We start from the raw sequence: 22087 nt of genomic DNA, 5'->3' as shown, positions 1-22087 counted from the left end.
TAGATGAGAATAAGACTTGGTTCCTTGCCTCCAGCTGATGGTAATCCAGTGAGGAACTCCAGTAAATGAATAATGACGTGTTCCAAGGGCAATTTAAACCAGCCTGGGTGTATCAGGGGGCAACTTCCCAGAGAAACAGAGATCTGAGGTGGCTGGTCCTTAATCTCAAGCTGTGGCCCACAAGTGGAAGTTGGCCTGCACAAGAGAAGTCCTGGGAAGCAGCGTGTGCAAAGGTCCTGTGCAGTGAGGTAGCCTGGCATGAGATGGGGTGAATGGTAGAATGTTCTATGTGGCGGTAACTTGCACTTTGTCGAGGGAGAAAAAGCCGAGCAGCGGTGTACAAACTTTATGTGCGGCACTGAACACGAAGTTGGGGATTTAGACTTTAATTTAAAGGACATGGGGAGACATTGAGGGTTTTAAATGTATATCAAGAACAGACACAGGAACAAAATTGCTTTTATTCACTGCCGAGTAAAATAATGGTTAGGTCATAATAGATACTTGATACTTATTTCTTAAATTAAAAGTTGTTCTGGTAACAATATCGAAGTCAGACTGGGGAGCTGGAGGAGATTGGCAATCAAGAGATTAATGACTTAGCTTGATTACAGAAAAATGCATCTTTGTTATGTATCGTGCTGCTTGTTATGAAAACAATTGCTGGATGAATGAATGAATGAATGAATGAACGAATGAATGAATACTTGTCTTTTTCTACTTTCTTTGTTAAGCGACTAGAGATTTATGGACATGGAAGGCACGTTAGCTGAGAGCAATAAAGTAGGTAAGTCCTGAAATAAATAACCATTTGTCCCCCAAAGAATACTAACTGGGTCATGAGCATTTTCTGGGGAGATGCCGCCCCGTCTCTTCACCCATCAGGCTCCATGACAAGCAACACGAATTCTTTGTCTTCTCTCTTGACGTTCTGTGGTCTTCAGAGTCTTCCGGGGACAAAAAGTAAATCGATAAGATTCATTACGTGAACAAGAACCTGGCACATTGGAAAGGCTTTAGATGAATTCCCGATCTGTCAAGTAAGAGAAAAGGGTGTTGAAAGTACTCTACTATGTCTTGCTCAGGTGTGTCTCAGCTCACCTCGGCCTCTCCTGATTCACCTTGGAAAAACGGGGCGCTCAGTTCACCGAGGGCACGCCCCACACCCCACACGAGCTTGGTCTTGGCAAAGTTATACTTTAGAGTGCAGTTTACTTAGCTCACCCACAGGGCCCCCGACCCTCAGTCTTATGTTTTATACAGCATAAGGCTTTGCGGTGTACACAGTTCATCCTGGCCATCGTTTTGCACGATGGTTCCCTGGAGGTTTCCTGCAGTCACCAGCTATGGGGCCACTACTTGGGATTCTTAATGAGGTTAATGTATCTAGAGAGCCACTAGTCCATCTACTCTCATTGGCCATAGGCTCATTGGTTTGTTCATTTATTTAAAAAAAAAAATAGATTATCGACTGCCTGTCACAGACCAGGCATAGTTCTATGTCCTGGAGTACAATAATCAGTAAACGGATATTTAGTTGCCATCATGAAACTCATATTCTAGTGAGGAAAACCAAAATAGAAAAAAGCAAACAATAAATAAAATATTGGCAAATAATAGAAAATGCCACGAAGGAAACAAATAAGGAAATGAGCTCATGAAGGATGAGCTGGTGAGGGACGTCTCCTCCTCTGCAGAAATGACATATAAATGGTTCCTGGGAGGATGAAAATGACCTGGAAGTGGAGGAAAGAGCATTCCTGACTGAGTGGCTAGAATGTGCAAAGGCCCAGGGGTAGGGAAGAGCTTGGCATGTCTGACGGTTGAGAGTAGAGCAGAGCATAGTGAGCAAGGGGGGAGTGGAAAGGGAATGGATGAGGATAGGGAGGTAGGAGATAGCTTTGCCAGGCCTCATGGGCTGTGGTGAGTTTCCCTTTTCTGGCATGTGCTAGGAGAGAATTTTATGACTCGAGACATATTTGCTTTTGAGTCGTCTATAACAGAAATAGGAGCAGTGTAGAGCATTAACATTTCCATGTGGAGTGTTGGGACTGATTGGGGACACATAATAGGGCAGAACTTTGAGAACCACTGCTCTAGGAGCCGGATGCTGATACTAGGGGTGTAGTGTTGGATGGTTCCTTTTGCTGCAGTAAATGGAAGTACGACAAACAGTAGATGTGCAGGGCTAAGCAGGCGCTCTCCCATGCATCTGTCCTCTTTTATTTATGCAGCCCACTTGTATCCACTGAGGGCCAGGCAATGTGTGGGCAAGGGGTATCCAAGGGAGGGAAAGACAGATGTCACCCCGGACCCCATGGAAGTTGTATACCGGTCATTTCAACTCCACAAAAGCTCAGCTTAAGGAAAAAAAGAGACTCAGATTTGCCTTTTCTGGAGCTCATTTGGTTAAATTCTGGCAGCTGGTACACATTCAGAATCATTAAAATGTAGTTTTCTGTGCTTAACTTGCTTCCACAGATTAACTTTCCCCAACTCATTTTGGTGGACTCGACCTTGGCCCGTTCATAGAAGATGACGGAAATCACTAGCTAGCAGTGGGGCAGGGGGTTGCTTTTTATGGGAGCAGCACAATTTTATCTACTAGAGCTAGCGGCAGATTTGGATTCCATTGCAAATAAATTTATCCGCTGCAAACACTCACAGATCTGTCTTGCATTGCAAATAAATTTCCCAAGTAATTGCTAAGAGAAGTGGCCTCACAATTATGCTGGCGTGAGAAAAGCTACCAGAGACGGATCCAGTACCTTTGCAGTAAATATTCCAAAAGGAGCCTAGGCATCTGCAGGGAGATAGCCAGCTTGGATTAGGTGGATGGAAAGAGAGGACACTGAGCTGAGAAATTATGAAGGACTTGGATTTGTGGTGGACATTAAATGTCGGCAATGCGCGTATCAGTGTCTATGGGGGATTTCAGCTCACTCCCGTTCCGCGGCTGGGGTGTGGCTCGTCTAAGTTACACTCTGCTTCCTCACTTCCCATTTGTGGGTGGCTGGGTGAGTGTGGCTCTGCTTCACATGCTTCTCGTCTTCCTTGGACCTGTTGGGTGACCAGGGAGTGTTCTCTTCCTGGAGATGGCAAGGTGTCAGGGAGCAAACAGGAACACAGGCTCAGAACTGCAGGCTGTCACCACCACCTCATTCTGCTGGCCCAAGCCAACCCTAGGGTCAAGTCCAAAGTCAAAGACGAGGAAGTTCACTCCATCATTCATGAGGCAAGGATTAGATGCAGGGAGGGGCGAAGAACTGGAGCTCAAAGTTAATCTCCCATAATTTAGTAAGTGTGTTTCATTTATCTATTCTTGTATAAGCTTGTGGTTATATCCTAGATACTGCTCGGCAGTGGGGGAGATTGCCGTGTAATATTTCTGTACAACTCACTGGTTAGAAATCTAAGAAAAAGAGTCTCGTTCTTGTTCTCTTTTATATGGTCTGTATGCTAGTCTCCCGAGAAGTCTCTCTTCCTTAGTGGTGGGTTTCCATGCAATCCACCCTCCAATGTGGCCTGAGTGAGCTTCCTAAAATGTAAATGAGACATTGAACCTTCCCTGTTTAAGTAGCTTGGATGATTCTGCTTCACCAGTAAGATAAAGCTCAACCTCCAGATGTTGACTTTTAAGCTGGACTCCCAACCTGCCCAGATTTGTTTTCTGCCATTCCTCCGGTCACCAGCCCCTCCCCCAAAGGTACCCTCGTCTGCATTTCCCCATTGCTCTAGCTCAGTGGTTTCCAGACAGGCAGGTAGTGGGGACACGGGGGCCATCATATACTAAATTCACACCAAGCATTATCTGTCACCTCTAAATAATGCCCCCAGCCCCAGGCACTGCCATTTACCTTAGATGGGATTGTAAAGACTAAGCTTTAAATCCAGTTATAAGAAAGTGTTGAATTTGAGCTGCCCGTTCACTATTATTTAGTTTCTCATCCGCAGATACAAAAAGTACAACTTCTGTCAAGCAGAGCTCCATCATGGTTTTTTAACACACAGTGGAAACCAACCACAGTGGACCCCTTGCCTCTTTAAACACATCCTGATCCCCCACAGCTCTGGTCCTTGGACTTTCTCAGCACTTCCTGTAGCATATTGTAAGAGGATGATGTCTTTCTCGCCATGAGTCCTATTTTCTGAAGCACACAAACCACGCCTTTTCATTTCTTTCCCTGTTGCCTAGCTCAGTGGCTAGCATGAAATGGTACTTTATGAAGGTTTTTTGAATGAATGAATGAATGAATGAATGAATGAATGAATGAATATATGTAAGTGATTAGTGGAGAATTCTCTAGAGTAATGGTTCTTAAGCTATGCGTATGAAAAGCTTGTAAAACACGATTGCTGGACCTCGTCCCTGAATTTCTGAGTCAGTCTGGGGTGAAACCTGAGAATTTTTATTTCTACCACGTTCCCAGGGGATGCTGATGCTGGCCGAGGGGCCACACTTTGAAAACCTCTGCTTTCCCAGATGGAGATGATTCTCTGAGTAGAAATAACCCCAGACACGAATTCTGGGTAAGGGAGACACCTAGAGGGGGCTTCTCATTCACAGGATAAAATTGGTGTCTGAATGCCCAATTTTGCTACTCAGGAGGGACTGACACTAAAGACAATTAGGCAAGTAGAACTCAGATGGCCTAAAAGTCACGCTAGGTTATCTCTCCAGGCTAGTGTGGAAGTCATGGCTGCGTTACACATATGAGTGCAGTACCTCAAAGATTAGAGAGTATTTTCGGTCTTAGTCTTAGATGTCTGGGCTCCTCATACATTGAGGAAATACAGAAGGATGTCACAGCCCGCATGTCCTTCACCGAAGACCCCCGAGCACCTATGTGCTCATACTAGCCTCTGTGGAATGGTCTTTACTATAACTAACCCTGGTCTAGACTATCGTAAAAGGATCTTGCCTTGTCGCAGGCAGAATCAGATAGCCACCTGTGAGTGGAGAGTGGCAGGATCATACAATGCTTTCCAGCTGCCACCATCAGGAAGGATTTCTGGGAGGCAGTACCTATAGGGGCTTTCATAGCAGCAGCATGGATTTTTCAGTGCAGAAGCCATTTTTTAAAATTCATCTTCTCAACAGAAGTCATTGGAGCACCTACTGCATGACAGACACTGTTCTAGAAGCAGCAGAAAGACAGATGGAGGGCTTATATGCCAGAGGGGTAGACAGACAACAAACAAGAAATGTAATTATCAGTTAGCTATTGGCGCATTACAAACGACCCCCAAATTTATAGCAATAATTTATGTTTAGCTCACATACCTATGGGTCAGTGGGGCTGGGTGGGGCTCGGCTGTGTTTGCTCAAGCATCGTTGGGTCCACTGAGGTGTTCATCTGTCTTCCTATGACCAGGGAACTAGCCCGTGAATGCTTTGTTGCAGGTATTAGTAGAGATCCTAGTGAGAGCACGCTGAAACGCACAGGGCCTCAGGGGCCTGGGCTTTTAACTGGCCCCCCATCACTGCTGCCTCATTCTGTGGGCCGCACCAAGTTCATATGTCCAAACCCAAAGTCAAGGGGTAAAAAGTTTAGACACAGGTTGGAGAGAAGAATTGAGACAATGACGCAAGTGACCACTTATAATATAAGGTCAGGGAATGTAAAGGGCTATGAAAAAACATAAAGGAGGTTCATGGCTCAAGAATGGTCAGGGATGCTCGTTTTAGGTGGCTGGGTATTATGGGATGGTGTACTGTTATCATCTTGGGAGTTTTTAGCAGGCTGGCCCATCGCGGGGTGTAGCTTCAGCATTATGCTATGGTATCACGCTGTGTGGTACGGGCTTTCCGCCCCGCTCGCCGAGTATACCCTGAACACCAAGTGCCCCTCGGTACCTGATAACTGCGTTGTCTCATAAGGACATCTGCCCGGCTTATCACTATTCTATTCGAATACCTCACTATAACAGCAAATTCAAAGGGTAGCGGAATTGAATAAATTATCTCAGCAGGCTGACATCCCGGTCGCCCCTCTCCATGACACACATGCACACATGACACATAAGCATTGCACACACCCACACAGCCACCTCACACATTCAGAAATCATGTCTTCATCCACATCCGTCAGTGAGAGGAGCCGGTCTCAATCTCTGGCACCTTAGGAGACAGCTGCGGACTGTTGGATGATGAGCCCACCGGCTCCAAAGCCAGAAATGTGCCTGGAAAAGGAGTGTGAGCCTGGGACGGGTCTGAATACAGACACAGCTTCTGGGGAGCCCACAGCTAAAAATGCTGCCAGGCTTGGTCGGGGCTTTGGTGGGAGAGGTAGAGCAGAGGTAGGTAGGCGGTGGTTTTCAGCTTCAGTATTTACTTGTCACCATCAATCAATCCATCAGCCAAAAGACCCCCATTAGGGAGCTGAAGGGAAAAGAAGGCAAAACAAACAAAAATGGGTTTCTTCTTCAGAGGCCTTTGATCACTGGAGTGAAATGATTTTTCTCCTGTTTTTGTTGAATAAAATCTGACATCATGTTTTTGGTGAAATGTACATTCTGAGAGTAGAGGGATGGGGGTGGGGGGACAGTAACATCATTTTTTAAAACCATGCTTGGAGTATTGTTATGTTATCATTCCATTTTATTGATGAAGAAACTGAGGCTTGGGGAGTAAAATCAACTTGTCCAGTATAAGTGAAGTCCGGAGATCCCAAACCATGTCTCATTTTATGGACAAAACTTTTTTCAACTTCTTGGCTTCTATGGGTTTCTACAGGTGAGCCTCAAGGCCTAAGTAGATTCCTGAAGGTAACACCTCCCAGCCCCTAAAAATCTAAGCTGTAGGGACTGAGGTAGGACAAGATGGGGAGAGGCCTTTTGGGTGCACCCACCTGGAATCAGGTGAGGCTGGCTGGAGCCACTCTGCCTGCCAACAGAATAGCTCAGGACGAAAGCCCAAGACCTTGCTGGGCGCCCGCACAGCTCCTGGGTGGAGATAGACGCAGCAGAATTTGGTCAGGCAGATCTACGTCTATCTTCACTGGTGCCATCAGATGCATCAGGTCATCTGCAGCCTGAGAATCACAGCCTCCCATTACCTGTTGTGGGTCAGTGCCTTAGTTTTATATATAGATGATGAAACTAAAGTCAAACTGGAACGTTGCCCTTGGCTGAACCAAGGTGACTCACCCAAGACCATTCCTCTCCTTGAGGGAATGGCCAACAACTGGCCCACTGGGAGCACAAGGACCAGCCCCTGACCCTATCCGGGTCATCTCTGAAGGACCACTCCAGCCTCAGAGCTCCCCTGGGATTGGCTGAGGCAAGGCCTCTACCACAGTAACAATTGCGTGCACCTTCTCCCTCTGCCATCTTGTTTCCCTCCATCTTGTAGTGCTGTTCCTGAGAACACTTCCCAATAAGCCACCTGTACAAATCTCCATCTTAGCACCTATTCCAGGGAAAGCAGCCTGTTTCACAGGAGCGATTCAATGCTCCAGCCTTAAAGTGACACTTGGCACTTCTGCTCACAGCTTATTGGCTGGAACTAGTCACACGATCCCATGCTAACCACAAGGGGGCGGCAAGTGCAGCCCTGTCATGGGCCCCGAAGGGGGAAAGTGAGCAGCAATAGAAATGATGGGATAGGGAGAGCACAGAAAGGGCCAGCAGAACTATAAAATCAATAATACTGCTTTGTACTTTGTACATATGCAGCCTCGAAAACACACTACCCTTAGGAGTGCCTCCCTGACTGACTGGCTGCTTGTGGCAATGTGGCTGGAACATCATCTTTTCTACCGTCTTTACCCTTGTAATGGTTTGTCATCTCCCGAGCTGTCCTCTGTGTTCTCTCTCTGTCTCTCTCTCTGTCTCTCTCTCTCTCTTTCTCTCTCCTGAACCAATGCGCTCACCTGGCCCCTGATTGACAAGATGACTCCTGTCCTGGAATGGAGAAAGATCAGGATATTTCAAGATGCCTCGATTTGAAGCTGATCTGACTCCCAAATCCCCTGTTTTAGTCTTACTGGTGAGCAATGTGGGTATGGGTCTCCAAACACATGGGTTCCAAGCTGAGACAAGCCCATCATCTATCAAAGACTGACTGCTTTTCTCAGAAGCTCAGGCGGCGATGCCTCCTTAGATAAGAGAACAGTGGGAAACTGGAAGAAGCAGCAGCATTTACCTTTCCCGGGCTCTTCTGGGGGCTGTTTGGCCAACATTGCTATCTGTTGGGCCAGCGCTGGCTAAAGCAGCCAGGCAGTCAGATGGCATTGCATCTTCATTAGTGACCTTGGGACCACATGAGATGACCTTGTGCTAGAACAGCTGACAAGGAAGGAATTTTAAAAGTGCATCAGTTTACATTTATTGAGTGGTTATTTCGTTATTTTATCGTCACCACAAACTTATTCGGTACAATTTATATTTTCATTTCATCAGTGTTCGTACAGAGGTTCAGAGCAACTTATCAGTCAGTGGCAGAGCTGGGGGATAAGCTTAGGCAGTGTGGCTCTAAAACCTTTGCCCCACCTCACCCTCACTACTTCTTGATTAAGTCTAAACTTCTATTTCACACACGCTAATGACTGTTTCCATGTTCCAGGCCCTGGGCCATCTTCTGGGGATATAGCTCAATCCACTGGATCTCAGCATGGCTCATTGTTCAGTGTCCTGCTATATTAGATGTCACCAAATACATTTATTCCAGTATTTAGCATCAGGGGAAATTATGTCAGAAGATATTTATATACATATTTCTATAATGGGAACTATGTAATTTACATGTTTCTCTTATTGCGTTAGCCACCAGGAAGCTCAGATTCAAATCAGAGCAAACATATTACTTTTCCTCCGGCCCCAGATTTTCTGTTTTGGTTGCATACATTTTATTGCAAAAATGTCCTTTATCATAGAGCACCTTACACCCTTTTTTGGGAGGCTGCATGGAGATGACAAAACATGGTCTTTCATTCCTCTTCCTAGATTCCTATTGGGAAAGGCGGACCATAGGACCCCACTTATAAAATCCCTTGAGCAGCGGCTACTACTGTTCTGAGTTTCAGGGGATCACCTAGAAGCTTCTGAAAGATCACATTCATATAGAAAAATAAAAGTTTCTTCAAATCATGGCCCCAACTTTGGTGCCAAATGCACATTTGTGGAATAGGAGGCTAGTCAGACTCTCACCTGAGCAGTTAATAAAATCTATTGCCCCTTGATGGATTTTTTTCTGCAAGCTAGAATTGATCTGTCATCTTTGTGATTTGTGAGATGGCAGGGAAACACCAAACACCATCATGACTTGGGCCACATTGGAAAAAAGGAAAGCAAAAGCAAAAGAAAATCCATTGCCAGGTCTTTCCAGGCATAGAAAGGGCTGGAACTGCTGGGGTCATTTGATTTGATTTATTGGAAATAAAGTGGATCTTATTAACATTTTAATAAAGAGAATCTTTTTGCACTGGGCTGGAAGTGGCCGCCAGCCCCTGGTGCAATTCCATTCTCCGTAAAAGTGGAACCGGCTGGCGTTGCCCGGCGTGATTTGTGAGGCTGGGCCCCAACAGTCCAAAAAAGCAAATGGGCTGCCTCCTCAGAGGGGCTCGCTCTGCGCGAGGTGCTCGCCCCGTATCTGCCATGCAAAACCACGGAGCTTTATGAAGGAATCCGTCTTGTAAAGCCATTGGTCCTGGTCATCAGCCTCTACCCAATGCTTTCGTGATGCTGCCGCTGATCTATTTGGGAAGTTGGCTGGCTGGCGAGGCAGAGCCTCTCCTCAAAGCCTGGCTCCCACGGAAAATATGCTCAGTGCAGCCGCGTGCATGAATGAAAACGCCGCCGGGCGCTTCTAGTTGGGCAAAATGCAGCCTAGAACTCCGCTGGTCCTGTGCGTTCTCCTGTCCCAGGTAGGGAAGAGGGGGCTGCGGGCGCGCCCCGCGCCCGGTTTCTGCATTCCGATTGCCTGGCGCCGGCATAGTGAGGGGGCTTTCGGGGAGCTGGGGGACTCCTGGAGCGGCCGCAAAGATAGCCAGGGGCTCTGAAGGGAGGGCATTCTCAGCCCTGGGGATCCGGCTTCCGCGTGTATGTGAGTGTGTGTGTGTGTGTGTGTGTGTGTGTGTGTGTGTGTGTGTGTGTGTCTTTTAAGGGGAGGACAAGAGAGCTCCGGAGTCCTTTATTTTGCAAGCAGGGGCGACATTCTCGCCTACATCAAGTGGGGTAACTTCCATTCGCCTTCTCCGGAGGCTCATGCATTAGAGGAAGACTCAGTTGGAGGCGCCTCCAAGGGGTCCTGGCTTCCCCCAGCCCAGCGCGGAGCAGGGGAAGCGCCTCTCGGGTCTGGATTGAGGGCTGCTCTGCCGCTGGAGAGGCCGGCCTGGCATCGCTGACTTCCCGGAGAGCCCGGGCCCCCTCACCGAGCCCGGTGGCACGCTGGAGGGTGCCTCGGGCCAGCCATGCGCCGCAGCCCGGCTGCTGCTGTCGCTCAAAAGCCCGGCTCCGGTCGCGCAGGCATCGCGGTCCTTTCCCTTCCTAACGTCGGTCCAGGAAGGACCGGAGCGCGTCCCCCCCACCAGGGCGCAGGCCCCAGCCTCCCGCGCCCCCTTTGTCCAGCTAGCTGGAGCTCCGGCCCTGAGCCCCGACTGCTGCCTCCGCTGCTTTCCCTGGCAGGTGCGGAGCACAGAGAAAAGTTCAAGCCTTGCCCACCCGGGCTGCAGCTGCCTGTTAACCCTCGGAGCACTGCGGCACGATGGAAGGGCCCGGAGATGGGGCCAGGGGGCGGGGAGTCCCTCTGCATCGCGGATATCTCTGGAAGTTTGTCTGCCGGCAAGCAGTGCTCAGAGGAGGCCAGACCCGGGGTGCTGGAGGCTGAGGGGCACGCCCAGCCCTGTTCAGGGGCCTGTGGTTGCTGAAAGCATCACGACCTGGTCCTCCCAGGCCTCCCCGGCAGTCTGTGGAACTTGGAAGGAGCTGGCAGCCTACAAGTGGGTGTGTAAGATCAAGGCAGGGCCAGGCAGAGAGGAGAAAAGGAGACAGGGCGTGCCTTGGGGTGCTAGGAATGGGTGTTGGGCTCTTGGCCAGGACTCCTGGGTGCGGGGGGGGGGGGGGGGGGGCGGAACAGGCACATGTGTGAGTGGGTGCGTGGGTGAGGCAGCTTCGGTCTCAGGCAGGGGCTGGTTAGGATGTGGCCAGGCAGTGCAGCATTCTAAGGGAAGACCACTGCTGGATCCTTACTGGGGTTAGACGTTGCAAACAGGCCAGTGTCCCAGGAACGCAATGACCATGGAAATGACTCAAAGTGGAAGGTGGAGGTGGGTGATGGTGCCTGGAGAGAGTAAGGTGCCTGGCTGCTGAGCCCCTCCCCCACTCACGACCTCCTTCTTCCCTGGAACACAGCCCCCATTCAGTTATATTTGTCTTCTCCCAGAGCTTTGCTGGCAGATTCTCTTAGGGTCCCTGTGGCCTTAAGTCCTGTCACGAATCTATGCCTGTCTATGAACCAGTTTACCAGACTTTCTGGACTCTCTGCCTGAGGTTGTATGTGTGTGTACATATATCCCAACTCAGCTGGCTGGTTCAGCGCAGGTCTTCTCTGCCATATGTCAGTGGTACCACCTTCGGTAAGCCGCTGAACTTCTCTGCACTTCCAGATTCTCCACTGTAAAATAATCTTAGCTCCTTCCCGGGATTGCTAGACAAATTGGATTGCATTCAACAGGATGCCCTAGGCCATGCCTTGACCCCGAGGCCTGGCACTCCTGGAGCTGTCTGGGAGCACCTTTTATTTCTTCCTCCAGGATTTCACAGTCCCTTTCTCTGTGGGCATGGTTTGACCTCAGTTTGGATTCCAGGGCTTTCCCAAAGTTATGCCTCCCTTTGAGCAAGACAGGCCACATGACAGCACCCAGCAATCCCTCTGCACTCGGAGCTTCTCTCTCAATGCCTTTTGCAAAGCAACTGGTGTGTCTCCTCACCCAGGGCCTGGCTGGCACAGGTGGGTTCAGAAGGCTCTCAGCTCCTTCAGTTTCTTCAGAACAGGGAGCAGAAGTTTTCCTGTGAATTAAATTGCCTGCCCTGAAAGGTTTATTTATCTCTTCAATTGTTATGCATAATCAGAGCAAGTGTCCACATTAGGACTGTAATTGATATCCTGGTAGCAAGAGCACCTTGCAGAGAAATCACTTTTGGTGCAGTTGACCTAACCAGCAAGAGGTTCAAGTGCAGAGCTCTGCGTGCCATGGTGTGAAAAGTGGGGAAAGTCCGGAGACTTTGAGTCAGCAAGCAAAAACAAAACTTTCCTGAGGCAGAGGAAAGAAACAGAAGAAAGGGAAAAACAATGTAATAAAGCAAATTAGTCACTCAGCCTTTGGGTGTTCAGGCAAGCATGCGTGTGTTTTTCCACCTCAGTTGTAATTTGCTGGGTCCGGCTTTGGAAGCCATCAATCTCTGTACGTTTATTGGCTAGGTTGCTGTTTTAGGCATTTGGGAAGGGGGGGAGGGGAATTCTAAGCAACAATGGCTGGAAGCTGGTGAAGCTGAGCAACAGTCACCTCTTTTCTCCCCTGGGGGGTTTTGGGAAAGGCTGTCCCAGAAGTGGCCTCTGGAATTTGGCTATAATAAATAATGAATGTCAACAAAAAAGGCATGAGCTAGAAATTCCACTGTAAATGTGATTTCTTTCCCCCCGTATTTGGGTATCACAACTAGCCAAAAGTTCTAACAATGAATGAGTAATCCCCCAAGAATTAAGATTGTAGGGAGTGGTTCAGGTTTGGGGAGCAGTCACTTGGGAGTGACTAAAAATGTTCCACAGAATTCTGAGATGTTGATTTAAAATGAGGAGTTTGTTCTTGGACTCAGAATCTTGATTTTCAGGATTTTCAGTGAGAAACAATGCCATCTAGTACCCCTGCAATTTCATATATTATATTTTAAGGGCAGTGTTTTTACAGAACCTTTTTGATGAGGAGAAAAGACTGAGAGTTGCAGACAGCACCCCTGCCCTGTGAGGGGTTCAATATGTGACAGCCTATAAGATTACAAAAGCGCTGGGGAAACAGAGATATAAGTGGTGAAAGGAGTCAACACGTGGAGTTAATGTGTCTGAACAATTTTTTTAGCAGGTCCCCAATGAGATTTAATAAACTGCAAGGCTGACTATGTGATCTGGAATTTATGTAATGCCACAGTCTGTATTAAAAGCCTCAACAGTCATCTTAACTAATCTCTCCTCTCTGCTTCCCTCCCTTCTACCCTTTTCTATCTTTAGCCCTTGGGTTTTCCATTAAATAAAATCTATTTCCTTCTAGAAGTATCCTCTATGCGTCACAGTGAAATTGCCCAACAAACCAATGTACCCAATAACTGCATTATCTAAAAGTACCAGCATTTAGATGTGTACATTCAGTCTCAATCTGAATGAAGTTCACTGTTTAGGTAAAATGACAGCTAGTTTCTTGATAACATCCCTCTTTCTTTCCTGCCTTCCGAAAAGGCAGCTGCTGGTGGAGTAGAGTTAATTTCTATTTAGTGGCAGGTAAGGAAAAGGACAAACTATGAATTCAATTCACATATGAATGACATATTATCTAAATAGTTAGCAGTATTCCCTATTTCTCTCTCTCTCTGTCTCTCTCTCTGTCTGTCTCTCTCTCTCCCTATGTATGTGTCCATCTCTGTGTGTTTGATCTTGTTTTAATATCTACTGAAAAATTTCTCCAGAAGAGGGCTCCATCCACAGCATTACAAAATTCTGAATCTACAGCTCATATTTTAAAGAACTTCAGTATAGCAGCTCCATGAAAACCAAACTAGTCTCCTTAGTTCCAATCATTTGCTACAAGCTCCTCCAATGAGAAGTCCTGTCATTTTCCACTGAGTGTCTTTCTTTTTTGCCTCCTTTTCCCCTCTACTGTGGTTGCTTCTGATCTATTTTATCCTTTGACTATGTAACATTTCAAATACCTTTGTAGACAATGCAACATGAAATGTGCGGACGTTTTGAAATTTCCTGGCATTTGACTTTGGTTGGACTTGGTTTTACTCTTCAGGCAGCCAAAAGGCAGGCTCAGTTCTGCCTGTGAAAGGAGATAGATAATCTTCCCCGTTAGGTAACTACCCGGAAGAGTGAATCATGAGACAGATCACCCTCCAACACCAGTTGAAAAGGAGAGGGAAACATCCATCTGTCATCCAATTACAATAATCAGTTGGGCAGAATCAAATCAAGTGACCAGTGGTTTTGACATTGTTTCCACTTAGCTGTCCTCAGGGTGCCCACACGCCTGGGAGAACCTGACCCTCCTGAAGGGTGCCGCCAATACAGTTCCCCACAGCCTGTCTCCTCTGCAGCCACTTGGGGACCTCAGGCCTGGCTCCCCCTACCTGCGCAGACTCTACACATGATGACAAGCTGGACTGTAGGCCCCCCTGCACCTTCACCAGGCACTGAGTAGGGGCTTTATTCTAGGGTTAGGATGGGAAGCGATTTCTTTCTCTACTGAGAGAAGCAGCTAAGGGCAGGATAGAGAAGAAAGAAAAGACATTTCAAATTTGGAATGCAGAGGAGCCAGGGTTCATGGAGATGAATGGTCACCCTTTGGCTTAGCAGATTGAATCTCAAGGTATCTGCTTGGTGGTGTTGAAGCCCATCCATCCCAATTCTGCAAATCTGGCTTCTGGGCAGAGGTTACAAAGTAGCAGCCACAAGCCAAATGTAGCTTATGGATATATCTTCTTTAGCCCAAATGTTGTGAAAAGTGGGCAATTGTACATTAAAAAAAAAAGACCTAGATTTCTTAAAATGTCAGAAGGTCAGGCAACCCTCGAGCTGCATTTCCACATGCCCACAGGTCCCTGGGGCTGCGTCACTGCTGCCCCCTTCAGGCAGGACACACCTCTGCAGTTTGCCGTAATCGCCACCACTCCCGGGGGTTCGAATACCCAGCCTGTTATAGTCGCTCATTTTACCCACTTGCCCCTATCACCACTGGCATCGGGAACTTCTGCTTTCACACACTTTGAGTCTTGATCAAATGTAACTCTTTCCCATGTGGAAGAGTTACATGCCGAGAAGGGCCACACTGTGGCTTTGAGTGGGACTGAGCGCCGGAATACCAGAGCGTTGGTGCGCCCCAAACATGGCTGTGCGTCAGCAGTGCAGGGGCTCCGGGACCGCCGGCTAAGCTGTAGGCCCCAGGGCACGGTCCAGAGTGTGACACCACGAGCACCACGGCCCTTGGAGTCCCCTGACAGCCTGGGCATCGTGCTTCTGACAGTGCGGCCCAGCTTCCCTCTGAGCAGCAACCGAGCATCACAATAACTTCCGGTCCTCAGCCTGTAGGGACTCGGGAAGCACCGCGCTAACAGTCAGAGCGTTTGTAACGCAAGGGTACCGTTAGCGCCACAGCTTTGTTGCCTAGAGTACTTTTATACACAGGATATTGTTACCCCTCGCACCAACTGGAGTGCGTGTGATGTTTCTGGAACTGTTTTTAACAGTTAACACCCACCACCGTCTACACACAGTGTTATGGCTATAATTAATGTTCTCTGGCTCTGTAAATACTAGACAAATCTGTCCGCTCGTCCGGTACCAGCAGGTAAGCCTCAGATAACTCTTGTTTTCCGTAGTTACAGACCCTAAAGGTCAAGATAAACATAACTACATATACATACAAAAACAAAACAAAATGAAACAGTGATTGTTTTTCCTCTACCAGTTGCCAACAGAAGTCAAATTCCTGAAAATTAGCATTAGCAATAGGCAGGTCTTGACATGTCATATCTTATTGGAAAGGCCCCAGCGAGTATCACCCAATCTGCTACAGAAGCACAAAGCCCCAGTGTCTCCCAGCTGAGCGCAGGCTGGGCTGGGGTGGAGGGCAGCAGCTGCTCAGCTGAGAGCTGCCCTGCCACATGCCTGGGCAGGGCCAGGAAATGAGCTCAGCCTCTGGAGGAGCCTGGGGACCCTGCAAGGAACGTGGCAGCCTCCCTTTCTGCCTGACACAGCCTCCAGGCCACAGTCTCTTTCCTCCGGGAGTGGCAGCAAACTGCTTTTTCACGTGCTGCAGGAGGTGGTACCTGCAAATAAATGCCTGAAGCGTGAGCTTCTGTGATAATCTCCCAGTTCATTGATGTAGGGGCTGCGGAAAGCTGCTGGGCCCTGCCAGCAGCACCCATAGCTGACTCGGGCCACACAGCCTCTGCTTTCAGCTGCCATAAGCTGCTGGGCATCTGGGATCATCTAACTCAAGGGTTGCAAACTATGGCCTATGGGCCAATTCCTGCCTGCGGCCTGTTTTTATAAATAGTTTTATTGGAACTTAGCCATGCCCGTTTGTTTATATAATTGTCTATGACTGCGCTGGTGCTATAACAACAGAGCTCACACCATATGGCCCACAAAGCCTAAAAGATTTACTATTTGGCCGTTTGCAGTGAAGTTTGCTGACTTTTGCTCTGATTCAAAATCACAGTGAGAGAGGCCGCAGGGGGCCTTCTCAAAGGGCAGGGAGGCGTTAGGGGTTTGGCCATTCGGGATTCTCTCTCCTAAGCCCCAAGCACTCAAACAACTTGACTTCAGGGAGATGCACCAAATGGATTCCGTAAATACCTGTGATATCCACAGAAGACCTACTATGCTCTCAGGGTACAGTTGCTAGTAAGGTTGACTCAGTCTCTGCTCTCTTGGGACTTAGACCCCAAGAGATCCCCTGGTAGGGGAGATAAAAATCAATTAATGAATAGAAACAGAGACAACTGCTGTGATAGAAGGAAACATAGTTGGGTGCGGTCGTGCCATCCTATGTATTTCGCTTGTTTGTGCCTTGTTTTTCTCCCCCACTAAATTATAAACTCCATTATAGCACGTGTTGCTACCTGAGTGGTTCACTTCTGTATCCCCAGGGCCTAGCACACTGCCTGCCGTATAGTAGGTTCTCAGTAAACATGAGTGAATGAATGAATGAATGAATGCATGCATGCATGCATATAAGAAAGGCATCAGATCCAGATGAAGGACCTGGGAGCCTCCTCTGACAGCCTGATGCTCCAGTCACAGTCTGGAGGAGTAGTGAGGCATACAGACAAAGGGACACGTGAGGGTGTGGGTGGGAAAAGCATTCCAGGCAGAAGGTACAGCCTGGTGGAGGTCTCGGGGTAGAAGGAAGCATGGCACAGCCCAAAGAGTGGGATGTGAGGAGCAGTTAGGAGATGCCAGAGCCATTGGGGCCTTGCCAGCCACTGCAAGGATTTTGGTGTTTGTCCTGGAGCCGTGGGCAGCCACTGAAAGTAGTGAGAGGAGGGTATACGGCGACAAGGTCAGATTTCCATTTTGAATAGGTCACCTGGCTGCAGTGTAGCAAATGGATTAGAGCTGGGCACCAGTGGAAGAGAGAAGCCAGTGCAGATGGGAGAAGTAGACACACCCTACGCAGAGCATCCGAGAGACATTTAGGGAAGAACGCGGCAGGGCTCAGTAGCTGCTTATAGAGATGGCAGAGCAAGGCCAGGGAGGAGTTAAGGTTGCAAGCTCTCTCTCAATTGGCGGGAAGCTAGAGCCACTTGCTCAGACTAGGAACCCAGGTGTCTGGCATCCTAAACGGGGTTTGAGGGCTATTTGCATAGGATTTAGCCAGGCTGCAGTCACGCTGCTCAGGTGAGGTAGCCAAGGGCCCCAGTGACGCTAATGCCCATGGATTCCATCCATGGTTGCATCTGGGATGGGCACAGTGGGGGCCCGGAAATTGCCCTTAACTAGAGAGACTAATGTGTCATCTGTATAATTAACCAATCTCTGAGGCTTTTCATGCAAAAGACACTTGAGTGAAACATTGCCAAGCCCTTTAATCGTTTCTTGAACATTCAATCAGCAGCAGCAGAAATATTTCCTACCATACACGAAGCAAATAGTGATCCACTACTTTCAGCAATCATTTCTGGAATGCTAACGGACCTTCGTTTCAGCCCATTGGATAGAGCCTTGGTGATGCTTATATTTCTAGGTATAGTAGCAGGCTCTTCAGCGGGGTGCCAGTCAGTCCTGCGCTGGTAAATGTTCAGCAACTGCCCCTTGTAAAAACCACCAACAAATACCCAGCAGCTCAGTTATGTTACCCTCAGAAGGTGTGGAATGTACAATTGTCTACTCACTAAGTGTTTAGGGAGGCCTTTACAGAATTCATAGCTAACAAGATGGAAAGGAATCCCGTTCTCATGGGGCTTGCAGTCCACAGAGGACATCCGATAAGAAACAAGAAAATAAATAGCTGAAATCATACCAATTTGGTAACTGCTGCAATAGGACACAATCGGGGTGAAAATAGTATTGGGGAGAGGGTTGCTGTGCCCTCCCTCTCTTCCTTCCCTCTTTTCTTTCTTCTTTCCCTAATTTTTAATATCTATCAAGTGCCAAGAATGCTGGCAATTTGGGGATCCAGAGATGAATATGACACAGTCCTGTCCTCCAGGGGGTATGATGGCTCCTACATCTGCCGGGACCCTTAGGAGTGAGCGTCTTAGACTGCGCAGGAGTGTAAGATACACTTCCCAGCCTTGGAGAAGTGAGTTTAAATCCTGGCCCAGCCATCTGCATGCTGTGTGACCTCAGATACTACTTTATTTCCTCCTCTTTTGTTTCCTCTTGTGTCTAAACAAAGACGGAGAATAGCTACACTTGCCCAACAGGGTTTTTGGGGAGAATTAAACAAGCTCATGACTTCATCCCATGATGGGGAAACACTAGAGGCTTGAGGAATATTGGTTGTATTAACTTTTGTGCACAGTGCGTCAAGGGAATTTATGGCTTCAAGGTGCCATGGGGCCTCAGCCTTGAGTATCTGACTAACTTAGTGGGGAAGGATGATTGTGTAGTTAAAAATTCATGGACGTTTGAAAAAGTAAAGTTTACTCCCTCGAGAAGGGTTTGGCAATTCCCATAGTGGTAGCTGCCCAAAGATCGTTCCCCTGGGGATTTCATGCCTCATAAAATCACTTGATCTGGTGGGATCTTATCTTCTCGATACATCTTCCCAGCATCTGTTTCCCAGGAGGCTTTATCAGGGCAGTATTGTGTATGAGTGTGCATGCTAGCACTTAGGATTATTCAAAATATATCAAAATAGCTGTGGTAAATGTACTGTACCATGCATGTAATTGACTACTATGTGCCACTTGCATACATTATCTCAAATCCTTCCTGCAACCCTGAGGGGAAACTATTCTTATCTCCATTTTATATATGATGAAAAGAAGTTCAGAGTGGTTTATCGTTTCCCTAAGGCCACACAGCCACTGAGCACTGGGACCAGGGTTTGAACTCATGTATTTTCTGATTCCTGCGCATATGTGTTTTCCTGCGTATTTCATTAGTGTATAAAAGTTCCTCCCTTACCCTCTCAAATGATGTAGGAATTCTCTCCCTTAACTAGTTTGTTCTCTGGCTCTCCTAGAGTCGAAATAGCTGCCTGCAGTGACCCCATTTTTTAATCCCTGGTCTCTAAAAGTGGGCCTGGAGCCTGGATCTCCTGTCTGGGTTACTGGTTGCGACCTTCAGAATTGGGTTAGTCCATGGTCATTCTTTGTCCCTGAGTCATTGCTTTTGGTGGAACAAACAGCCCACCCACACTGCATGCTTCCCCCAGCCAGCATGGCCATCCCAGTAGGAAGACAGTTGCCAGGACCCAGCTCCTATAAGCCTCCTTGGAGGCTTCCAATGCACAGATAAATTCCCTGGCAGGTTCCCAGTTTCCTGCCCGCTGTGGAACCCTAAGGCTGGATAGCATTCCGCCCCGGGGATGCCAAGGAACTCTGTGGTCTAATCCAGTGTTTCCTGGATGCTACAGTCTATGGCAACATTTTCCCCATCCATAGGAAAACGAGAAATATACAATCTGTAACTATATCGAGACCCACAGACGTGTAGTGAGTTGCAGCTGGACTGAATCTAACCTGCAGTTTGGTTCTGTTTTACCCAAAGAGTTTGCTTTTCTTCCTTATACTTCAGTCGTAGTGCATGGGGTCAGGGCAGCCCTTAGGTTCAGCGCATGTGTGAGGCCTGTTGCGTGCCCGGCATCACTGTACGCACGGGCGACAGAGCCATGGGCGCTGACAGGACCTCTGTGCTGGCGGACATCCACCCTCCCCCTTTGGCCCCCTCCATGCAGTGGCCTTGGGCTTCTGCCTCTCCCAGGATGCTTGTTATCTGTGCGCCCCAATCTATACATTGCACGTTTGCTGAAGTCATTCATTTAACAAATTTGTACTAATTGACAACTGTATCTCAAGCGTGATGCTGGATACCGGGTAGGCAGCCGTGGTTAAGACAGACAAGATCAACCATTGACACGGAGTCTGCATTCTAATGCAGGAGAAAGACAGTAGACGGCAAGATAAGTAAATACGATCATTTTAGATAGTTACAGCACTATGAAAAAAATTAAAATGGGGCAGGCTATTGTTCTGAGCTTATCCCCCACTTCTCTTGGGATGGAAAGTTCATTGTTCTGGTGCAATGACCTTCTTTGTAGAGAGTAAATGTCCTATTATTTGCAAAATTAGATTAGTTAATAAATAGAGGGCATTTTCCTCCTTCGTGGTAAATTATTGTTGGCAAAACTTTGTCCGTTCTCCAGTTTTTGTTTTTCTTGAAATTTTGCTTTTGGGAATCCCAAAACATGGCAACTGATGATTTAAACCACAGGTAGGTAATATTTTTCTGTAAAGGTCTATGGAGTAAACATATGGTCTCTCTTGCAACTACTCAATGCTGTCTATGTTATAGCAAAGCTGCCACAAACATTATGGAAACAAATGGGCAGGACTGTGTTCTAACAAAGCTTTATTTACAAGATCAGGTAGAGCTGAATTTGGCCTATGGGCTGTCATTTGCACACTTCTGATTGAAACCATTAGCCAGCTCACCAGTTGATCAAACTGGGGTCGAGCAGAAGCCAGGGAGAGAGACCACATATTTTCTTTGGCCTCTTGTCACCATGAGAATTGTGGTACTTCTTTAGGACCACATATCACTGGATTATTTTGCATTAACTTTGATCAAGCTAAAGATGCTGCTGGTCAACTATGGAACATAATTCTCAGGTCAGCTCTAAAATACATAATAATTTAGCTCTTGTAGTAATTATCTGGACTATAGTTCTTGAGGTTATCTTGCCACTGAAAGGTATATTGGTGTTAAATACTATCTTGGATTGAGTTCCCCTGAACAGTGATGGAGACACAGGCTTGGATGCAGGAATATAATCTGGGAGATGATTCCAGGACACAGAACTGAGGACTGTGAAACAAGAAAGAAAGAAGGCCAATAAAGCGTGTGTCCTTGAGCTGGTTACTGTCATGGGTAACGGGCTCATTGCTGCTGGGGCTCCATGGAAGACCTGTATAAAACTCACTTCGGAATGGTCTCTGCAGGACAGGCGTCTGGGGTATATCCACCCATACCCATCTTCCATTTGTCCGGGGTGGCCCCGGCACCAGTAATTCCTCTGTACTTCCCTGCTGTGCCTTTGCGGCCCTGGGGGAACGACCATGGTCTTAGAAAAGTCCTGATCAGAAAAACGGGAGGCATGACAGGTGCTTAGAATGGCACTATACAGAGGTAGGGCATGAGTATATAAGAGGTTCCAGTTGCCACCATTGTGTGGTACTGCCAACTTCCTCGGTAGTACTAATGACAAAGGAAAGTGACGGTTGTTGATTTCGTACCCAACTGCAGGTACGCTCTTTCCCACTAGATGGTATCAGTATGCCAAAGCCCCGAACACTACCTTAGGGCCTCATCTTTGACTTGGATTTATTCACACTCCTTTGAAACAATTATAAGGAATAAGCAAGTTGAGGTTGGAGGAACAGACTATGGGTGTTTGGAGACAGAAGATGGGAGAAGAGTAGAGGTTGTCTAAACAATTACATTCATTCATTCATTCATTCACTGACAAATCTTACTGACTACCCACTAAGCGCTCAACACTCTTCTCAGCCCTGGGAATACAGAAATGAACAGTGTACCCAAAGTCCTTGCCCCGGTGAAATTCCACACTGGTAGGGCGAGGAAAGATAGTACAAAATGAACAGGTAGCTGCATGATGTCTGTCAGGTGGTGAGTGCTATGCAG

General features: G+C 47.6%; 1 protein-coding gene across 1 annotated transcript in view; it reads left to right on the top strand.

The window, feature by feature from the left end:
* The first annotated feature begins 9538 nt into the window (after positions 1 to 9538).
* The window catches only part of CDH13 (cadherin 13), a 985128-nt gene continuing 972579 nt past the window's right edge, over positions 9539 to 22087 (top strand). Inside the window, exon 1 of the mRNA XM_019743731.3 lies at positions 9539 to 9866. Within this exon, the coding sequence (XP_019599290.3) occupies positions 9822 to 9866 (45 nt within the window). The 5' untranslated portion in view covers positions 9539 to 9821. The remainder of the gene's footprint in view (positions 9867 to 22087) is intronic.

Source organism: Rhinolophus sinicus, chromosome 8 (assembly GCF_057876585.1).
Source record: "Rhinolophus sinicus isolate RSI-liver-muscle chromosome 8, RSI-T2T, whole genome shotgun sequence".
In the NCBI taxonomy this organism is placed as follows: Eukaryota; Metazoa; Chordata; class Mammalia; order Chiroptera; family Rhinolophidae; genus Rhinolophus; species Rhinolophus sinicus.
The sequence above is the reverse complement of the archived record's forward strand: the minus strand, read 5'-3'. Positions and strand labels throughout refer to the sequence as shown.